At 52.3% G+C, this 17385-nt stretch overlaps 1 protein-coding gene across 1 annotated transcript in view; it reads right to left on the reverse strand.

Moving 5' to 3' along the window:
- Window positions 1–414: 414 nt before the first annotated feature.
- Window positions 415–17385, reverse strand: part of AJAP1 (adherens junctions associated protein 1) — a 61495-nt gene continuing 44524 nt past the window's right edge. The window contains exons 2-5 of the mRNA XM_024760328.1: window positions 11938–12025; window positions 9446–9688; window positions 7541–7672; window positions 415–450 (exon numbers count right to left, since the gene is read on the reverse strand). Of these exons, the coding sequence (XP_024616096.1) occupies window positions 7600–7672; window positions 9446–9688; window positions 11938–12025 (404 nt within the window). The 3' untranslated portion in view covers window positions 415–450; window positions 7541–7599. The remainder of the gene's footprint in view (window positions 451–7540; window positions 7673–9445; window positions 9689–11937; window positions 12026–17385) is intronic.

Here is a 17385-nt window from a genome sequence, read left to right on the forward strand (position 1 = left end):
ATTAACCAGAAATAGCAACTCTATCGGAAGAGATGCCCACTCCTGTTTTCTGTAAGATTTCTCCTCGTGGTTTGCTTGGCTTCGGCTTTGTCACCAAGTCTCTCGGGTCAGTACATGGCACATAATGGTATTATTGGCACAGGTTCAAAATCGCAGTACAAATCCCAGCTTCCGGTGTGTCCTCCTGCCCTTTCTCTGTCTCCAGCTCTTTCTCTTGGACCATCTTCTTTCTGTTCCCCAAAGAAGCTCTCGGAGAAGGCAGTTCCCCATAGGCGTCGGCATTTTTATAAAAATATATTTGGCCTATAGCGTCCTGCTCTGTGAGTTCCCCACCGGCAAACAGAAGTGGTAGGTGTGGGGACACTCCCCTTAGATAGTTTAGTTTTAGGTTTTGTGTTTTTTTGTAATTTGTAATTTTTTTTTTTTTTTTACAGGTTCACCAACGGAATCCTGCATGGAAAGAAAACAAGGAGAGATTAAATGGCAGCGAGCTGAGGGCAGGAGGTGTCTACGCAACTCCTCTGAGCCTCCGTCACCGAGACCCAGGTGCACAGCTCCCTGGCTAATGACACCCAAGTGTCCTGGGGATGCCAAGGCTGTCTCACTGGACCTGGTCACCAGGGGCTGGTACACATGCTAGGAATCCCGGGGGGCGGGGGAACCTCGTGTTAACTACGGTAACTGATGGAGTGGTCCTCCTGCCTGCGTGGGAGGGGGGTCTGGGCTTCACAAGAGGGTGCTGGGCCCACCCCCAGCATTAACTTACAAGGGGTGTGGCACCCCAGGCCTGCAGGTGACTGAATGCATCCAGCATCCTGCTTGCTCCCTTTCAGCTCCCACCACCACAGGCAGAGGAACCGCCAGCTCTACAGAGGGGCTATGGGAAGCAGTGGAGTCCATTTCAATCCACTGCTCAGCTGGACGCTCGCTGAGGCTGGGACTCAGGAGAGGCTAATGGATTGCGTCAGAAAAACCACCTCCCGGATCTCCCCAAGAGGTGATCTTGCTGGAGACAGAAAGAACGTGAACCACCGTGCTTGCAGGCCAGGTCAGAGGGCTGCAAAGAAGCCGGTGGCTCTTGCCCAGCCTGGGGTGCCACCTCGCAAAGTGGGGACGCCAGAGTCACCCTACCTCAGTGACAGACCCCGAAGTCAGCATCCCCCAGGGACTCAGAGAACTACAGCCATCCCAGGCACGGCCAGGTGAGTCGGGACGCCCCACAGCTCAGGCCGGAGGGGCTTTGGCTCAAAGCTGCAGCTCCATTATGAGGATGGGGCCATGCCTCTCTCTGCTGTCACTCAGAGCCCTAACCTGCACCCACACTGCAGGAAATGCAGACCCTCAAATGGTATAAAGAAGAAGGTCATGGCACCCTTCTTTGAAAGAGACTAGGGGGTAGGGTTCTTTCTCCTGAATCAAATAAGCCCCCTGGATGATCCTCGACAGGACAGAGGGCTGAAGGGCATCCAGGTGGGGGGACACACCTGCAGCCCGCAGGAGAGCATCTGGTCAGCACTGACTCCGTCATCTTCTCCAAGGGCATTGGCATGCCAAAGTCTATTCCACGTGGGGAGGGGGTGGCGGTGCCCATTCCCTCTTCAGGACCCCTCCCAGTCTGGACGAGGAAGGCAGGGCCCCTGCTCATCACCTTGCCTTGCCTTTTACCTCTAAATGACACCTGTTTGGGCAACTCCAGGAGGCCAACATGGGGCATCTACTCATCTCCTGTGGGATGGCCTGCCCTGCTGTGAGCAGGGGTGTCATCGCGTGTGATGAAACGGACATCCCGTCAGATGTGTGCTGGACCACTCTCGGCAGCATTATTCCAGCTGTGCCCTGGCCCCTCCCGCCTCCTCCGCTTTCTAGGATTTGGGGGTGGGAGGTGGTTAAAACAGAGAGGAATGTTCCTCTTGTATGTCTATCTGTTTTCTAATCTTTTTTTTTTTGCGGTACGCGGGCCTTCCACTGCTGTGGCCTCTGCCATTGTGGAGCACAGGCTCTGGACGCGCAGGCCCAGCGGCCATGGCTCACTGGCCCAGCTGCTCCGCGGCATGTGGGATCTTCCCAGACCGGGGCACGAACCCGTGTCCCCTGCATCGGCAGACGGACTCTCAACCACTGCGCCACCAGGGAAGCCCCTTTCTAATCTTTTGAAAGTTAAAAAAATGTGGAGACAAATCCTATGTGATCCCCCCTTATATGTGGTCCCTAGAGTCGTCATGGAGATGAAGAGTGGAATGCTGGGTGTTAGGGGCTGGAGGAGTTAGTGTTTAAGGGAGACAGAAAATCAGTTTGGGAAAATGAAGAGTTCTGGAGATGGATGGTGGTGATGGCTGTGCAAAGCAATTGTGAATGTACTTAATGCCAGAGAATTGTCCTGTTAAAAACAGTTAAAATGATCAATTTTCTGTTCTGTATATTTTACTACAATTTTAAAATTTTTAAAAATACATTGAAAAAATATGGGGACACTAAAAGCTGGGCCTAGTGACCATTTGCCCAGTGCTGGGACAGTCTCCGGCTTGAGCTGCTGCCCGCTGTCCCAGCAGCAGGTCACCGCGCCCTCTCCACCCTCAAGCGGGTCCAGGGTGGGGCTGTGAGCCACAGGGCCTCCTCCCCTAAGAAGGAAGGTTTCCTTGAGAACTGTAGCCTGGGGCTGCTCTCCTGTCCTTTCTTGTGACCTTAACCAGACAGATCAAGGGAGGTGCCGCTTCTGCTCCTTCCCTGGGGCTAGTGTCTCCTAGGGGTTTTTCCAAACAGATATTATCTGCCACTTAAAAGTCTTCAGTGCTTCTACAGTGTCTCCTCAGATTCTTCAGGATGAGGTCCCGCCCCCTCTTCCCCCATCCCTCCCTCTCCCTCTCCCTCTCCCCCTTCCAGGTGGCACCCTGGCCTCAAATCGCAAATCTCCCCCCAAGTTTCTGCTGACGGTCACCTCCCTGGGGAGGCCTTTGTGGATACCCTCTCCTTTCCTATACATGTTCTCTGTTTCATTTCTGTTAGAGCATCGGTTCTATGGCTCCTCAGGCACAGGACGACCTGCACTGGTTTGTATCTGAGCATATATATGTCACATATCACCCAAGTGTCACAGGGTGCCTGCCAGGTCCACCTAGGTTTGCCCAGGTGCCAGCTTGGAGCCTGGCCTGGGGAGAAAAATCAACACCGGATGAAACTCAGAGAAGAGGCATCTCTGTGAAAGGAGCTTTGTCCTCATCCCCTTATCTGCCTGGAATGACCTTCACATGTTGCCTGTCTGGGAGGATGGATGGAGGGGCTCCTGGGCCACATGGGGGCCAAGCCTCTTCCAAACCTTCCAGCATCTGCTTCTATCTGGCATCTCAGGATGAAAAAAAAGGAGAGAGAGAGAGAGAGAGAGAGAGGGAGCGATGGCTCCAACTCTGCGCCTTGAGTTGCCATTGGAACAGCAGTGCTGGCTTCCTGCAGAGGTGACTGTCCCCTGCAAGAAGAAGGAGGGGTCTGAGGCTACCTGGCCATCTTCCAGGCCTGCCCTACATTCCAGCTGAAACCCTGCTGCTTACACTCAGCTCGTGGGGGAGGGCTCGGGTTTTTCTGCTCCAAAGGCTCAGAGCAAGAGCCTCTCAGCCTGGCAATAACCCTGGCAGGGGCGGGAGGGGGAGGTGCGTCCTGCTTGGAGAAGGGCACCGGCGAGGTTGTGTACCCGGCGAGGGTGTGCAGGCAAGACTCTGGGCCAGAAAGCAAAGCTGTGGCTGCTGAGAGATCTGAGCGATCGGATCCGGGATGAATTCTGACTTGGGAGAAACCAGTGCCCTCTGCTGCCCAGAAGGGGATGCTCGGCTCCTGGGCACCCCGGGCTGCGAACCACACAGGGGGTCCTGGGCTTAAAGATCAGCATCTGCTTTTGCAGAACAAAGAGAACAGGCAGAAGGCAGCAAGGCCTCCTGGAGCGTGGAGCCTCTAGTCAGTTTCTCCACTTCCCGAAAAAAGCTCCTTCCCCACCGGTTTCCTTGGTGCTGGTTCTCAGCTTGGGGAGAGAATGGTTTCCAGGAGGGTCCGGATGTTGCTTTGAAGAAAACGTTCCTTTGATTTACAGAAGCTGGATATTCCGTTAATGTATTTTTTAGAACAAAGTGGGAAGGCTCAGGTGCGTTTCTTGTTTTTTTTTTTGTTTTATTAGTTATATCTTTGGCGTGTTTTTGAAAATAATAATAACACATGATTTATTTCTCACTTGCTTCAGATGCAAGAGCTTTTATGACTTGTCAGGCTGGGTTCGGAATGAAGTGGCCTTGGCAGACAGAAAGATCTGAACACTGATGAGGTTTTCTGAAGTTTACTCGCTACGTGAAAAATGACAGGAAATTAGCCCAAGAGCCAATGAAAGGTGTGTGTCCAAGGTCCCTTTCCTCGGAGCAGGAAAGGCCACCTCATTTTGTCTCGTCCAGAGCATTCCATCAGGCTCCACCACGGAGGGGGTTTGAGGCAAGAGTTTGCCGGAATCTCTCGTAGAGGTTGAATCTAGGCAAACAGGCTTAACTTCTGCCCAGGCTGGGTCACCTGTGTGCACAAACCCGAGCACTGGGCAGGGCTCAGGTCCCAGCTGTACGTGTGGGTTAGCGTGTGCGTGCAAGACGCGGCGGCAACAAACTGCTGTAGCATCATTAAAAATGCATTTGGAGAGGCTTAACAGTTATGCAAGAGATAAATATCTCCGCTGGCTCTTAAACCTTAATTGAATGCTTTCGTATTAATTGCTATTTATTTAAGGGACAATAAGAACCCCAGTAAATCTGAACCGTCTTCCTGGCTCTTCACCACTCCATCTTCATGTCCACGCACTAATTGTAAGCATCAGGGATACTTTGAATCCAAATGCTTTCCTCCCAGTGTGTGATAAACCATCCGTCCGAGACACAGCGAAGGGATGTGGAAGCATTTATCAAGGACTAACAAGGCTGCTCGCGGGGTCTTCCTGGTCCGTGTCTGCGGGAGAAGACGGCTGGAGGAAGCTGTTGCCCCGAGTCTGCAGGCACGGTGTCTGAGCGTGGCCAAACTCCCAGTAAGTCCCGTCGCCTCTTCTCACCTCCCCAAACTGCCCACCTGAGATCCACGTGAGTGGGTTGAACTCTTCCGACACAGAGGTGCCCCCTCCTGTAGATGGGGGTGGTCCTGAAATAGCTCCTCGGGCGGAGCTGGGAAGTGGGGTCCAGACACTTTCCTGAGAACATGGTCCCCGGGGCCATCTAGGGTGGCACGTGGGGAGAGCCTACCCCACTCCTTCTGTGCCCCATGCTGCTGGAGAGAGAAACAGGCTAATGGGACAGGAAGGTCTTCTGGAGCAAAGACGTGAATAAAAGCACCTTTTCCCCCCCAGTTTGATTTTCTTTTAAAGCCAGGGAGGTGGCTCCATATTCCGATGTGAATGAGGAGGTCCTCGGCCCAGGCTTTTGGAGGCTCGGGGGCTGGCCTCCCACCTGCAATGTCCCTGCCCTGCAGAGTCAGGCTGAGTGTCCCCAGCAGGGATGCCAAGGCAGCTGGAAAGCCCACCCTCATCTCCCACAACCCAAGCCTCTTCCCACTTGGACCCAAGCCTCTTCCCACTTGGGGTCGGGCCGGGGACACAATGGGGCAGAGGCATCCACGGGGGATGGCAGTCAAGGCTCTCTGACCGGTGGTCAGAGCATGGCCCTGGAGCCAGGTGACCTGGGGTCACGTGGCCCTACCACTTACAACCTGACTGCCCTCACGCAAGTCACCTCCCCTCGCCGGGCCTCAGTTTCCTCTGTAAGATGCACTGCTGAGAAGACCGAATGAGTCTCTAGACATCAAGAGTGCTCCAGTGAGCTGCCATGTGAATGTCCCATTAGGGAACTGTCCCCACCCCGCCCCAGGTTGGTGCTACCTGGAGTGGAAGGCATGTCCACCTCCAGGGCCGCAGGCCTGCAGCTCTTGGAGGAAGAGAGCAGAGGTCTTTGATGCGCACAGCTGGCATCTCCCAGGTCAATGCCTTATGCGTTTATGCATTTTTGAAATCCCTACAGAGATGCTGGTGCCCACCTGGCCGCCCTGCAGAGGCGTCATCAGGCAGGCAGGAACTCCGCAGCTAACGGGCAGGCTCCCCATCGCTGGCCTGGTCAGAACTCCAAAGGGAGCTCACCCGTGGCCTTAATGAGGAATCATATCCAGGCAAAGTCACAAATTTCTGGTGGATGAGCCATGCCCAGGGCATCTGGCCCTTGAATGCTGGGAACAGACCTCCTCTTACCTGCCTCACCTGCACATCTCAGCAAAGGCCTTTGGGTGGGGAGGGTCACTTTCCCTTTTAATCTCATCATATTCCTTCATCCATCAGCTGAACATAGAGCTAAGTGGATCATTTTGGCTTTGGGACAGGAAGTGAGGGCTGGAGATTTGATTTGGAGCAAAGATGCAATTCACTAGGGCTGGGATTAGGAACTGATTGATTCACACCTGCTTCTCAAAGCAGCTGGGCCCCGGGACCCCAGCTAAGTGTTGCAAGCAGAGGCCTCTGAGGGTCCCATGTGCACCCCAAGAAGACACCACCCTTGCCCCAGGCCCTCCCCTGACTCTGACAATGGCATTTTCCGCTCAGTCCCCGTATCAGAAGATGAGCAAAAGTAAGGGAAAAAAATTTTTTAAATATCAATAAGCCTAGAAATTGGGTTCCCTGCTCCTGGCAGGAATCTGACGTCACACTTAGAAGGAATATCTGGGGGGAAAAAGATGCTCTGTGTGGATGAGCAGATGTCATCCTTTGAAAAACCTATAACATCAGAAGAGAAAACGATAAAAAACCAAAAACCCTGGTCGCCTCTATTGACTGTGCATCCAGAATGTGCAGTCACGGGGTGAGATGCTCTTCCCCCCAGCAGCTCGCGTGTTTGGGAGGTTCGGCACAGAAGAAAGCAATTTAACCTGAGCATCAAAGTCAATATCACTGAAAGCAAACCAAATGTTCCTATCCAGCAGAGCGTGGAAAACTCATCCTGTTTTGGTACCGGTCCCTGGCTTCAAATTAGTAGATGTCTCAACTCTTCACTTTCTTTCTTTACCATTGTCTTTCTTATCTCTTATACTTATATTTCAAAATTGTATTTTAATTCCACTCTGTGTTCTCCCACCTCTCCCCGCCATGTAAAGATGTGATGGAGGCATGACGTCTGTCCACTTGGCTGGGGCCCTGATCTCTTCTCATTGCGGGAAATGAGAGGTTTACTTGTAGCTTGTTTCCAGAACTGGTGTTCCCTGCCCTACAGGCCATCCTAGGGGATGGAACGGCACTGACGGAAATGGCCAGGGTGCCAAGCAGGGGGTTCCTGAGTCTGTTACTCCCTTCCTCCAGGACATGGGGCATTTCTAACGAGTGCAGCAGAGAGACCACAATCCCAACCCTCTGGTTTGCATCCAGAACGGTGATGCCCTTGGAATTTCACCTGTCATGTCCAGAAGGGCTCCCAGTTATCCCAGAGGCGAGATGGGGGTGGGAAAGGGGAGGCCAAGGGAAAACCAATCAAGGTCCAATAAAAGAGGTACGTACCATAAAACAGACACATGGCGTCTGCCCTGCCCCCAGGAGGTAAAAAAGCCTTCGGCCAGTCAGCAGGAGATTTCAAACCATTTCTCAGACACAAAGGCCACAGGAATAAGATGCCGATCAGAAGAAGAGGGTCTGCAGTAAGCAGAAAAACGGGCTCACCAGGGCTGGTACATAACACCTGACAACGAGGCCAGCTCAGACCTGTGGCAGAAAACTGGCTTCTCGAGTCGAAAAGAATCCCAGGAAGGTGATGCTCGGCCTGGACCCACTGGCCTCCCCTCCCCATGCTGCCCAGGGCTCCCTTCTACCCTGGAAGGCCTCGGAGGACATGCAGCCTGAGGGATCCACACATGGGAGGAATCTGGTGCTGAGACCCACGGTGGTACCATCTCCAGATTTCAGTTTTTGATTTCCAGGACAAGGCAAAGCTCAGGGTCTCTGCCTCTGAGGGCAGAGATTCTACCCACTTTACTGCACATTCTAGAGAGGGCAGGGCCTGATGCCTAAAACGCGCACGCCCCCTGCCACCAGGTGTTTCATCCCCTTTGAGACCGAGCTACCATTTCCCAAGGCCAGTGAGAACCAACAGAGCTTCACCTTCAGCCCCAGGGCAAGAACCTGTTCCCTCCAGCGCTTCCACACCAGCCAGCTATGCCCACCCTGCACGTGGACAGGGCTCTCCTATGACATAGGGGCAGCGAGAGACACAGCGAAACACCAAGACCCATCCACTCCCTTCCCCCTCTTCCCCCAAAGCCTGAAGCACTGGTTGGCCGGGATTTACATCCAGACAGGCACACACGCATTCAGTGAAATGGTTTGAAAATCCTTTTGCCAATTCTTTGTGAACTCGTCCTTCTGGAAGGTTGGAGTGCAACCCACGAGCTCCCCAAATGCTGTCGAGTAAAAGCAAAGTCATTTAGAAGGATGGTCCTGAGGTTTCTGCTCTCTGAGGTTTCTCCACCCTCCTCCTCTGGGGAGGGAGCATCTCAGATAGACAATACGGCAGAGTCTGGTGTGGAGACAAAAGGAGAGGAGAAGCAGAGGGTGTTTAAGGAACACCCACTCGCTCTCCAGGACAGGACAAAGTGACATTAACTACGGGCACAACAGCTGAAGGTCCCCCCGAGTCTCCTCGACCTGGGTTCTGGGAGAAACCCCGTAGGGCACCTTGGGCAGTGTCCCCAGCCGCCACTCCTGCCACTGACTGTGGGCCCCTCAAGTCAGCCTGGTGTCCTGCTCATTTCTTCCTAAGATCTCTAAGTTATTGGAGAATTCTTTTTTCTTTTAATTTACAAAATGATGCATGAGTGTGTGCTCCCTTTAAAAAAAAAATAGCTATTGATGTTTTAATCTAATTCTGGATAAACCTTCAGAAGCTGACTCAAGGGTTTCTTAAATATTCCCAGGGATGGTTTTAGAGGCATGTCTTCTTTGAGGGATTACATATGATTCATAAAAAGGAGTGTTTAATAACCGGGAGTCTGGTTGGTATTTGATATCTTTGCGAGATTTGCTGCTGACATTTTAGTGATGGGGGTTCAGAGATATTGACCGGGGAGGGGACCAATCGTGATTTGTTGACATTTGGGAGGCTTGAGACTGTGAGGCTGGCTTTTGGATTCTGCACCATAATGCCCGCTCAGCCTCCGCCATGCGGGATCCAGGGCCGGGTAAGACAAGTCCGTCCACCAAGCGCAGGGGTCTGGAAGTGAACCCTGGCTGCTGGATGTCTTAGCACCATTTTACGTCTACTGTGCCCCTCTGGTCTCTTCTCAGCAAACTTAGCTGCCTGTGTTTGCCTGGACCATCACAAAGAGATGGGAAGGCCGCCTGACACAGATAAACAGCCCCTGCATCCCCAGGAGGGGACAGCGGCCGGGTCTGGCCCAAGCCTGTGCTTACCGGTTCCCGTTAAACGTGGATTTGTACTCCCCGGCTGGGTGCAGCGTCTCGTCGGTGTACACGGGCACAGACGCCCGGACACACTCGTGTGAACACTGGAGGGTTTCGTTATAGGCCGTGAAGATGTCCAGGCTGCTGGGCACCCGGGCGGTCGTGAAGTCCGTCAGGTTCTGGCAGCTCTCCTCCTGATGGTTTGCCTTCCGCTGGTGGCTGTTCCTACGAGGGTTCCCGCTCTGGGCGCAGCTGGAGGAGAGAGGAGTCAGGGTGGGGGTGGGGGGATGGGCAGACGCCGAGACCCTCAAACACCTCCAGTGCTTACACTGTGGAACCTTTATCTCCAGGCATGAATTATACACCATTTAATATTAAATGGTAATTCCTAGCCTCTTCAGAAAGATCAACCACAATCAAGCAATCAGCTCTTTTTTCAAAAAAAAAATAAAATAAAATTTGAGTTTTAAATGCGGCCATTATTGCTGGGAGGATTAGAAGGTAAGGGGTTGACCTGTGTTATCGGAGAGTGGAGGCCTGGTTTGGCCAAAGAATGTCAGCTTGGGCAGAGGCGCTGACTCAGTTTCCCCAGGAACACCTGGATAGGATGGAAACTGTGATGGGTGCCCATGGGGAAAGCCATGTGCACAGGTCGGGGTGGCCATCGTTCATTTGGAATGGACCATGCAATTATCTTTGGGGAGAGTTAAAACTGGGGAACCCTTATCCTCAGCCCCTCCTCTGCCCAGGCTCACAAGTCTGAAATGAAACTGGACCATCGGGACCTATGGAGAGAACTGTGCTTTGTGCCCCGGGAAGTACCCACCTTAATTCCCTGTTCTTCTGGACCACAGAGGCTTCCAGACGCTGTGTAGACCAGACACGGGGGTCCCACCCTTGTTGGCCAAGGGATTTGATGGAGAAGGTACGCAGGGACCCCTCCCGACCCCCGGAGGGGCAAGTTCACAAGGATGGAAGGAAGCGCTATCCCCACAGAGGAGGGAAGAGAGGAGGAGACGGGGGGCACCTCATCAGGACACCGGTTCTCCTCCTTTCCCCCCCATTCATGCTCAGAGCCTTTGCGAAGCGAGGGGGCTCTGCAAGGGGCGGGAGTGTGAGCCCGTCTCCCCATAAATTGTGTTAACTTCCTGCCTCGTCTTCCCAATGAGAGAAATCCTGATTGCTGGTGGGGAAGATCCACCCATAAATGGAGGTAAGAAGATGGATGTGAAAGCCAGGGGACACCCCCAAGGTCATGGAACCACTCATCCACCGCCCTGAGTCGTCCTTCCCAAAGGACTCTTTGAGGGTTTGCTGTAAACCCAAAAGTGTGGGCAAACCAAGAGGAAGCTTGCCTGCCTATTACAAAGTCACAAAGTCCGAGGACTCCTCTGGGGGAGGGGCTTTCCCTCACCAAGATGGCCAGCGGGACTGGACCCGCTAAACATCCCTGTGGTCCAGGGCTCCAGAGCCCCTTCTCTGGACAGCCAGCCTTGCCCAAGATGCCCTGTTGGGAGCTCACAGTTATCCTTGTCATCTGCCCCAGAAAATGCCCCGGGTCCTGGGACTGCCGGCCATCAGGAGCGTCAAGGCCTTGCTGGTCTCTTCTGGGTGATGCCACTCCCCTCCCCACCCTCTCTAATCCTGGAGACTGGCTTTCTCTTGCATTTCCATGCATTTCTGTTACCTGGAGGCTCCAGGTAACAGAAGGATGGGAGGGCAGCTCCCTCCCATCAGCCTGTCTGACTTCCTACCACTGGTCAGCAGGGGGATGATTTGGGCGTATGACTCTACAAGGGCCGTTCAGCTTTGATGTTAACAGGAGCCTCGTTTGCTGGAGGAGTGACTGCAGGCAGACAGGGGCCTGGGAGGCATGCGAGCAGCAGGGTTAGCCAGAAGCTCCCTGATTTTCCCAGGGGTGTAGCAGGTGTGTACACCCAGCCAAGGCCAACCTCAAAGTAGGCCAATTTCCAGGAGGAAGTAGGCAAAGACAGGCCGCCTGGAGCAAAGCAGTAACCTAGTTCAGCAGACACAGAACGGCTGTGAGAAGAAGGCAGGAGAAAGAGACCAGGACAGCCCAGGACAAGGAGGGGCAGGCAGGGACCCCACCCAGGCTGCCGGTGGGAAATAAGGATAAACTGCGCTGGGAGGGTGACATTCAAAGGGGCACTGGGATCCAAGGGATGGGCTTTGGGAACAGGACACGTGCTGCCTGAGGAACCAAGTCAAGGAGGCCGGGCTCGTGTCCTGCTGCAGAGAAAGCCACCAGAAGGGCAGTGTCAGGGAGCGACACCCTCACCAGCCAGCCAAGCTGCCCGGGGCGAAGGTGAGAGGGTTTAGCAGACCAGGAGCTGCGTGCTGTTCTCCATCCCAAACAGAGAAACAATTCCCTGGGCTGTGAGCCGAGATCGCGTTTGAAAAGTAAGGACTTTTCTGTGCGTGCTTCCCCGGGGACCCCTACTGATCCCCGTTTCCAGGCCAGAAGGGCCGAGGATCCTTACCAGTTTTTTAAGACAAGAGTTGTAATCAGAGCAGCTATGACCATGATGAGGGAGACGGTGATGGTGATGATCTGATGGACCGCCAAACCTGGAAACAGAGAAAGGGGGAGGGGGGCAATGAAACCAGGGGCATGAGATGAAGGGGCCCAGGAATGGGGGTGTGGCGACCTGTCCCATCAACCCGGCTCTGAATCCCGGGTCCCATCATGTGCACACACCCTGGCAGGGGGCCCACGTTGACAGGGCCTGCCACACGCTGTGGGTACTGGGGCTGCTCTCACCTGGAGCCCAGGAAGGGAAGCCCCAGCCTGGCCTCTCTCAGTCCCTGAGCTATGACCCGGCCCCTGGGCAGCCGTGTCCTTTCTTGCACCTGCCGAGCCCTTCACCTGGCACAGGTAAGCACTGTCACCCCTCCTTTCTCTCCTCCCAACCTGGGTAAGTTCTGCTCCTCCAGTCTGGGCACCAGGGCAGCTGGCCTGCAAGTGGGAGCAGGGTTTGGCCAGACCCAGGAGGAGCCAGGATGGCCCAGGATTTACTGGGAAGGTGGGGAAGAGAGACATGTATGTTGACACCCTTATAGACTCAGGCACTTGGATCACTGGGGAGCATCTTCCCCTTTCCAGAATACTTTCCAAGAAGTTCACTGCCAGATGAGCTTCCAGGGAATAAAAGATCCAGGCCCAGCCTCAGATGCTTCCTGAAGTCCCAGAAGAGGATCTGCAGTCTGGCCTCGCGGCTCTGTCTCCACTTGTGTGTGTATATACGTGGCTGGGGGAGGGGACAGGGGAAATGGCAGGACAGGGACAGCAGGACTGGCCACTCCAGAAGCAGCCAGAGCCCTGACCGAGAGCTGTCTGCAAACCCCACGTGAGGACCAGGATGGCAGAGGACAGGAACTCTCTCCTCTGCCCCCCTCCTCCTGTATCATCTTTCATCAACCACAGATGCAGAGGGAGAGAGAAAAGACAGGCCGGTAACACCTCTTGTCCCCTCCCTGGCTAGGTTCCAGACAATTCATCTGTTACATCCTCTCTGGGATGTGGACACTAGGGCTGAATCTGCTGGTCAGTGAGGGACACTTGAAAGGTCCAGGGCTCTGGCCCCACCCTCCTCCCGTCAGCAAGAACCACACCTGAGGAGCTGGGGGCCAAAGGCTGTGAGGGGCTCTGCAGAGACCCCTGCAAGTGGCAGCACCCTGCCCCCTGGGAGTGCTGACTCCCCATGTTCTTTCACCTCCGCCATTTGGGCGTCTGTCTCTCTCCACTCCAGACATCCATGTGCAGAGGCCTACCCATCACACTTGAGAACCTGGCATGTCCTGGGGTGAGAACACTGTGTGTGCATGGTCCAGTGTGGAGGGTTTCAGAGTGTAAGATTTTTCTGGCGGCCTCTCAAGGACACAGTCTCACAAACAGGTGTTACCTCTCTACCAAATATGATCCTCATGGGGGGAGTTGTTAATAAATGATTCAAAGTTGGCATGACCAGAAAACAAGCTTTCTCTTCCTGGCGGCCTCTCTTCCAGGCTATTTCTGTTTGTCCCAAGGAATTCCCTTCCTGAGTCCACAGGGTAGGCACCACTTGGAAAACGAGAAAAATCCATGAATGCCATGGGCCTCCCTTCATTCATTCTTTTACCCATTGATTCAAGAATAATTTACTAAGCACCTATTGCATGCCAGTCAGTGACAGTTTTGACTAACTCAGCCATGGTGTCCAGCCTCAGGAACAGATTCTCTGGTGCACATTTTTTTTTTTTTTTTTTTTTTGTGGTACATGGGCCTCTCACTGTTGTGCCCTCTCCCGTTGCGGAGCACAGGCTCTGGACGCGCAGGCTCCGGACGTGTAGGCTCAGCGGCCATGGCTCACGGGCCCAGCCGCTCTGCGGCATGTGGGATCTTCCCGGACCGGGGCACGAACCCGTGTCCCCTGCATCGGCAGGCGGACTCTCAACCACTGCGCCACCAGGGAAGCCCTGGTGCACATTTTTTTTAAGTGGCAGTGTTCACTGTTGGTTCTGGCCAATGGCTTCTCATGTACCTGTGCCCAATATGTGGCATGTACTACAAATTTCTGAGCCGGCTTGCCTTCCCTCTAAGACTGCCAAATCAGCTTGCCAGTGGGGCTGAAAGCTAGTTATGCCAATAGGGACCACCCTCAATCTCACCATGCAGTGCCCAGCTGCCTCAGTAATCTCTATGTATTCACCAGCTTCCCTGAGACCCAACTCAGACTTCGTTGGCAGAGGGAGGTGGAAATGGATGTCCAGTTTAATGGACAACCAGGAAAGATGCCTGCTCAGTCTTCCCTCACCCTCCATCTACACAATCCTTCTGGTCCAGTCAAGAGATGGCCATGCTGTCATGAAGAGGATGTGCTCCTCCTGTGTCTGTGCTCCCTGTGATGGGGAGGAGGCTGATGATGGTGATGGTGATGGTGATGATGATGGTGGTAGTGATGATGATGATGGTGATATGATGGTGATGGTGATATTGATGATGGAGTTGGTGATGGTGGTGATGTTGAGAAAGTGATGATGGTGATGGCGATGATGGTGATGATGGTGGTGGTGATGATGATGGTGATGATGGTTGATGGTGGTGACGATGGTGATGATGATGATGGTGATGGTGATGGTGATGGTGGTAGTGATGATGATGATGGTGATGTGATGGTGATGATGATGGTGATGGTGATATTGATGATGGAGTTGGTGATGGTGGTGATGTTGAGAAAGTGGTGATGATGGTGATGACGATGATGGTGATGATGGTTGATGGTGGTGACGATGGTGATGATGATGATGGTGAATGGTGGTGATGATGGTGGTGAGCTGATGGTGATAGTGATGATGGAAATGGTGATGGTGATGATGGTGGTGGTGATGATGGTGATCACAAGTACGCTCAACAAGTATTAGCAATTGTCAGGTATGTATCATCCCATTTATTCCTGGCAACAACCCTCAGAGGCAGATACAATCATCATAAATTATGGAAGTGAAAATCATCTGGGCAAGTTTGTGTAAATTCCTTGGGGCATATAGAATGTGCTGGTCCCAAAGCCCATACTAAGAGCAGTAGTATTGTATGATTTTGAGCTCAGACTTTGTTCATCTCAGTTTTGGCTTTGATCTGGGGTCCTTGCATCTTCCAAGAGAGAGGCTGGCACCTCTACCCTCTATATTCTTGGGGAGAATAATCTTCTAACTTATGGAGGCTGGTGCTTGAGCCTAACCACCCCTTCCATAGATAGATCTCTTAAGGAGTGCTCCAGGCTCATTCCAAAAGCCTCCCAGCCATCTTGGCAGGTCACACCCCCAAACTCCACGGCAAGAACTAAACCATTGTTTCTTGGGCTAAACATGCCATCTTCTAGGTCAGGACAATTCAACATCTATGGAATGTAAACGAGCACACTGAATGGGAATGAGCTGACAGGAGTAGGAGGGATTTGTCCAAATTCAGGCCAAGCCCAGCTAGAGGCACTGAGAGTTCCCTTGGAAGAGCAGGGCACTCTGTGGTCCATGCTCTAATGTCTGCAGGGCCAGAGAAGGCCCAGGCCATCACCGGATTTTTGACCTCACATCTTGTTACCCAGGGAATTCTTCTGTTGAGTTGAGTATTTGCAGTGACCAAAGTCCTTGGAAGGGAAGTGTTCCATGAACAGCTGTATCTTAGATGTTTAATTCTCTCCCAATCCCTCTGTGGGTGAGGATGGGAAAGCATTGATTCTCTCCTTCTGGTGGATGAAAGAAACTGAGGCCCAGAGGGGAAGACAGTTGGCTCAAGGGACCCCCTCACTGACGACTGCAAGAATAGAAGACCAGCCCTTTGCCTGAGGTTCTCATGAATCTTTGAGGCCCTTAAGAAAGAGCCAAATCTTCACCATCTTTATATCCACCCCTACACGCCCACCCCACCACACACATAATGCCTGACACAGTACCTTACAAGAGCAGCTGTGTGGCATATTCTTAAATTGATATCTGAAAAGTAGAGAATAAAAAACTAGGGGAGCAGGTAGAAAGGTAATGACATAATTCCAATATCTGCCTTGTTCTGGAGGTCCTTCTCCTGCCTTCTGTGTGAAATTTCTCCATAGGACTTGCCAAGTTAAAATTTGGAAAAAAATGATATGTAGGTTAATAAGCAGCTAGGATCATCTGGGCAGAAATACAAGAATAATATAACAGCTATGCTATCTAGAAAGACTTCTCTACACCTGTCTTCACACCCATGATCCATTTAATCCACTGCCTATCCTGCAGAGCCAGGACACAAGGCAATTCTCTACACTGGAGTTCCAGGGAAAAATCAAACATCGAACTTCAGACGAACAAATCTGTAACCACATTCTTGGTAACAAAACTGGTTAGAGGCAAACTCCTTACTGCTCCTCACATACTTTCCTTGCAAAGCAAACAAACAGCTTTGTGCTTCCACGCCTGGCCCATGCATTTTGATGGGTCATTGGGCCCCAGACATAAGGAATCGATGGCTACAAGAAGACCTCACAGACCCCACAGTCATGATGGTTGAACAAGGACCGGGTCTTCACGTGGTAAGAATGATATTTGTAGGAAGCAGATTGGAAGATGGAAACCCCGTAAGGATGCCTCATCCTTTTCCTCTCTTTGGGAGGTCACTCCTAAGAAGATAATAGAACCACTCAAGAAAGTTGGGTAGTGTTTCAAGCATCTGTCCTATCCTTCAGGCCTCCCCAAATGCCAGGAGTTGTTTCCCCATCTTTGTAAGTCCCTTAAGTTTGTGTGGATCCTGGGTAGGCAAACCTTGACATGAAGAGACAGATAGTAAATATTTTAGGCTTTGCGGGTAGTATGGTTTCTGTTGCAACTTCTCAACCCTGCATAAGAGAAGCCGTGGGTCAATGGCACACCAATAAGCATAGCTGTGTGCCAATAACACTTTATTCACAAAAACATACAATGGCCCGATTCGGCTCATGGGCTATAGTCTGCAGAACCTGATTTAGGTGAATAGCTGAAGGTGGTGTTGCTAATCAACTATACAGAAGTATAGAATCTCTTTTGAATGGTTGGTTAAAGTCGGGACTCAAACTCCCAACTTTTGGTTCTGTAGAACCTTTCTGCTCTACAATCAAAGGTCTACAGTCTTCTGAGACCTTCACTGGCCACTGTCAAGGTAATTTCAAATACAGCCAAGCCTCTGTCTTATCAAGTGGGTCCATAACAACCAGCAGTGGGCAGTTTCGCCCTACTGGGTATGTCCATGTGAAGCCAGCTTGAGAATAGATCACTCTGTGATACTCAATAACAGGATCCTTGATTTTCTGGAGAGTGAAGATCAGTGAGAATCTTACCAATTGAGCCCCTCCTATGGCCCTCAGAAATAATTCAGTTACGTGTCTATCTCAATTTTTCCATTAGGTTGAAAAGGAACCTCATTGTGTAAAAGACAGTAAGGA

Source organism: Neophocaena asiaeorientalis, unplaced genomic scaffold, assembly GCF_003031525.2.
Source record: "Neophocaena asiaeorientalis asiaeorientalis breed wild unplaced genomic scaffold, Neophocaena_asiaeorientalis_V1.1 scaffold489, whole genome shotgun sequence".
Lineage (NCBI taxonomy): Eukaryota > Metazoa > Chordata > Mammalia > Artiodactyla > Phocoenidae > Neophocaena > Neophocaena asiaeorientalis.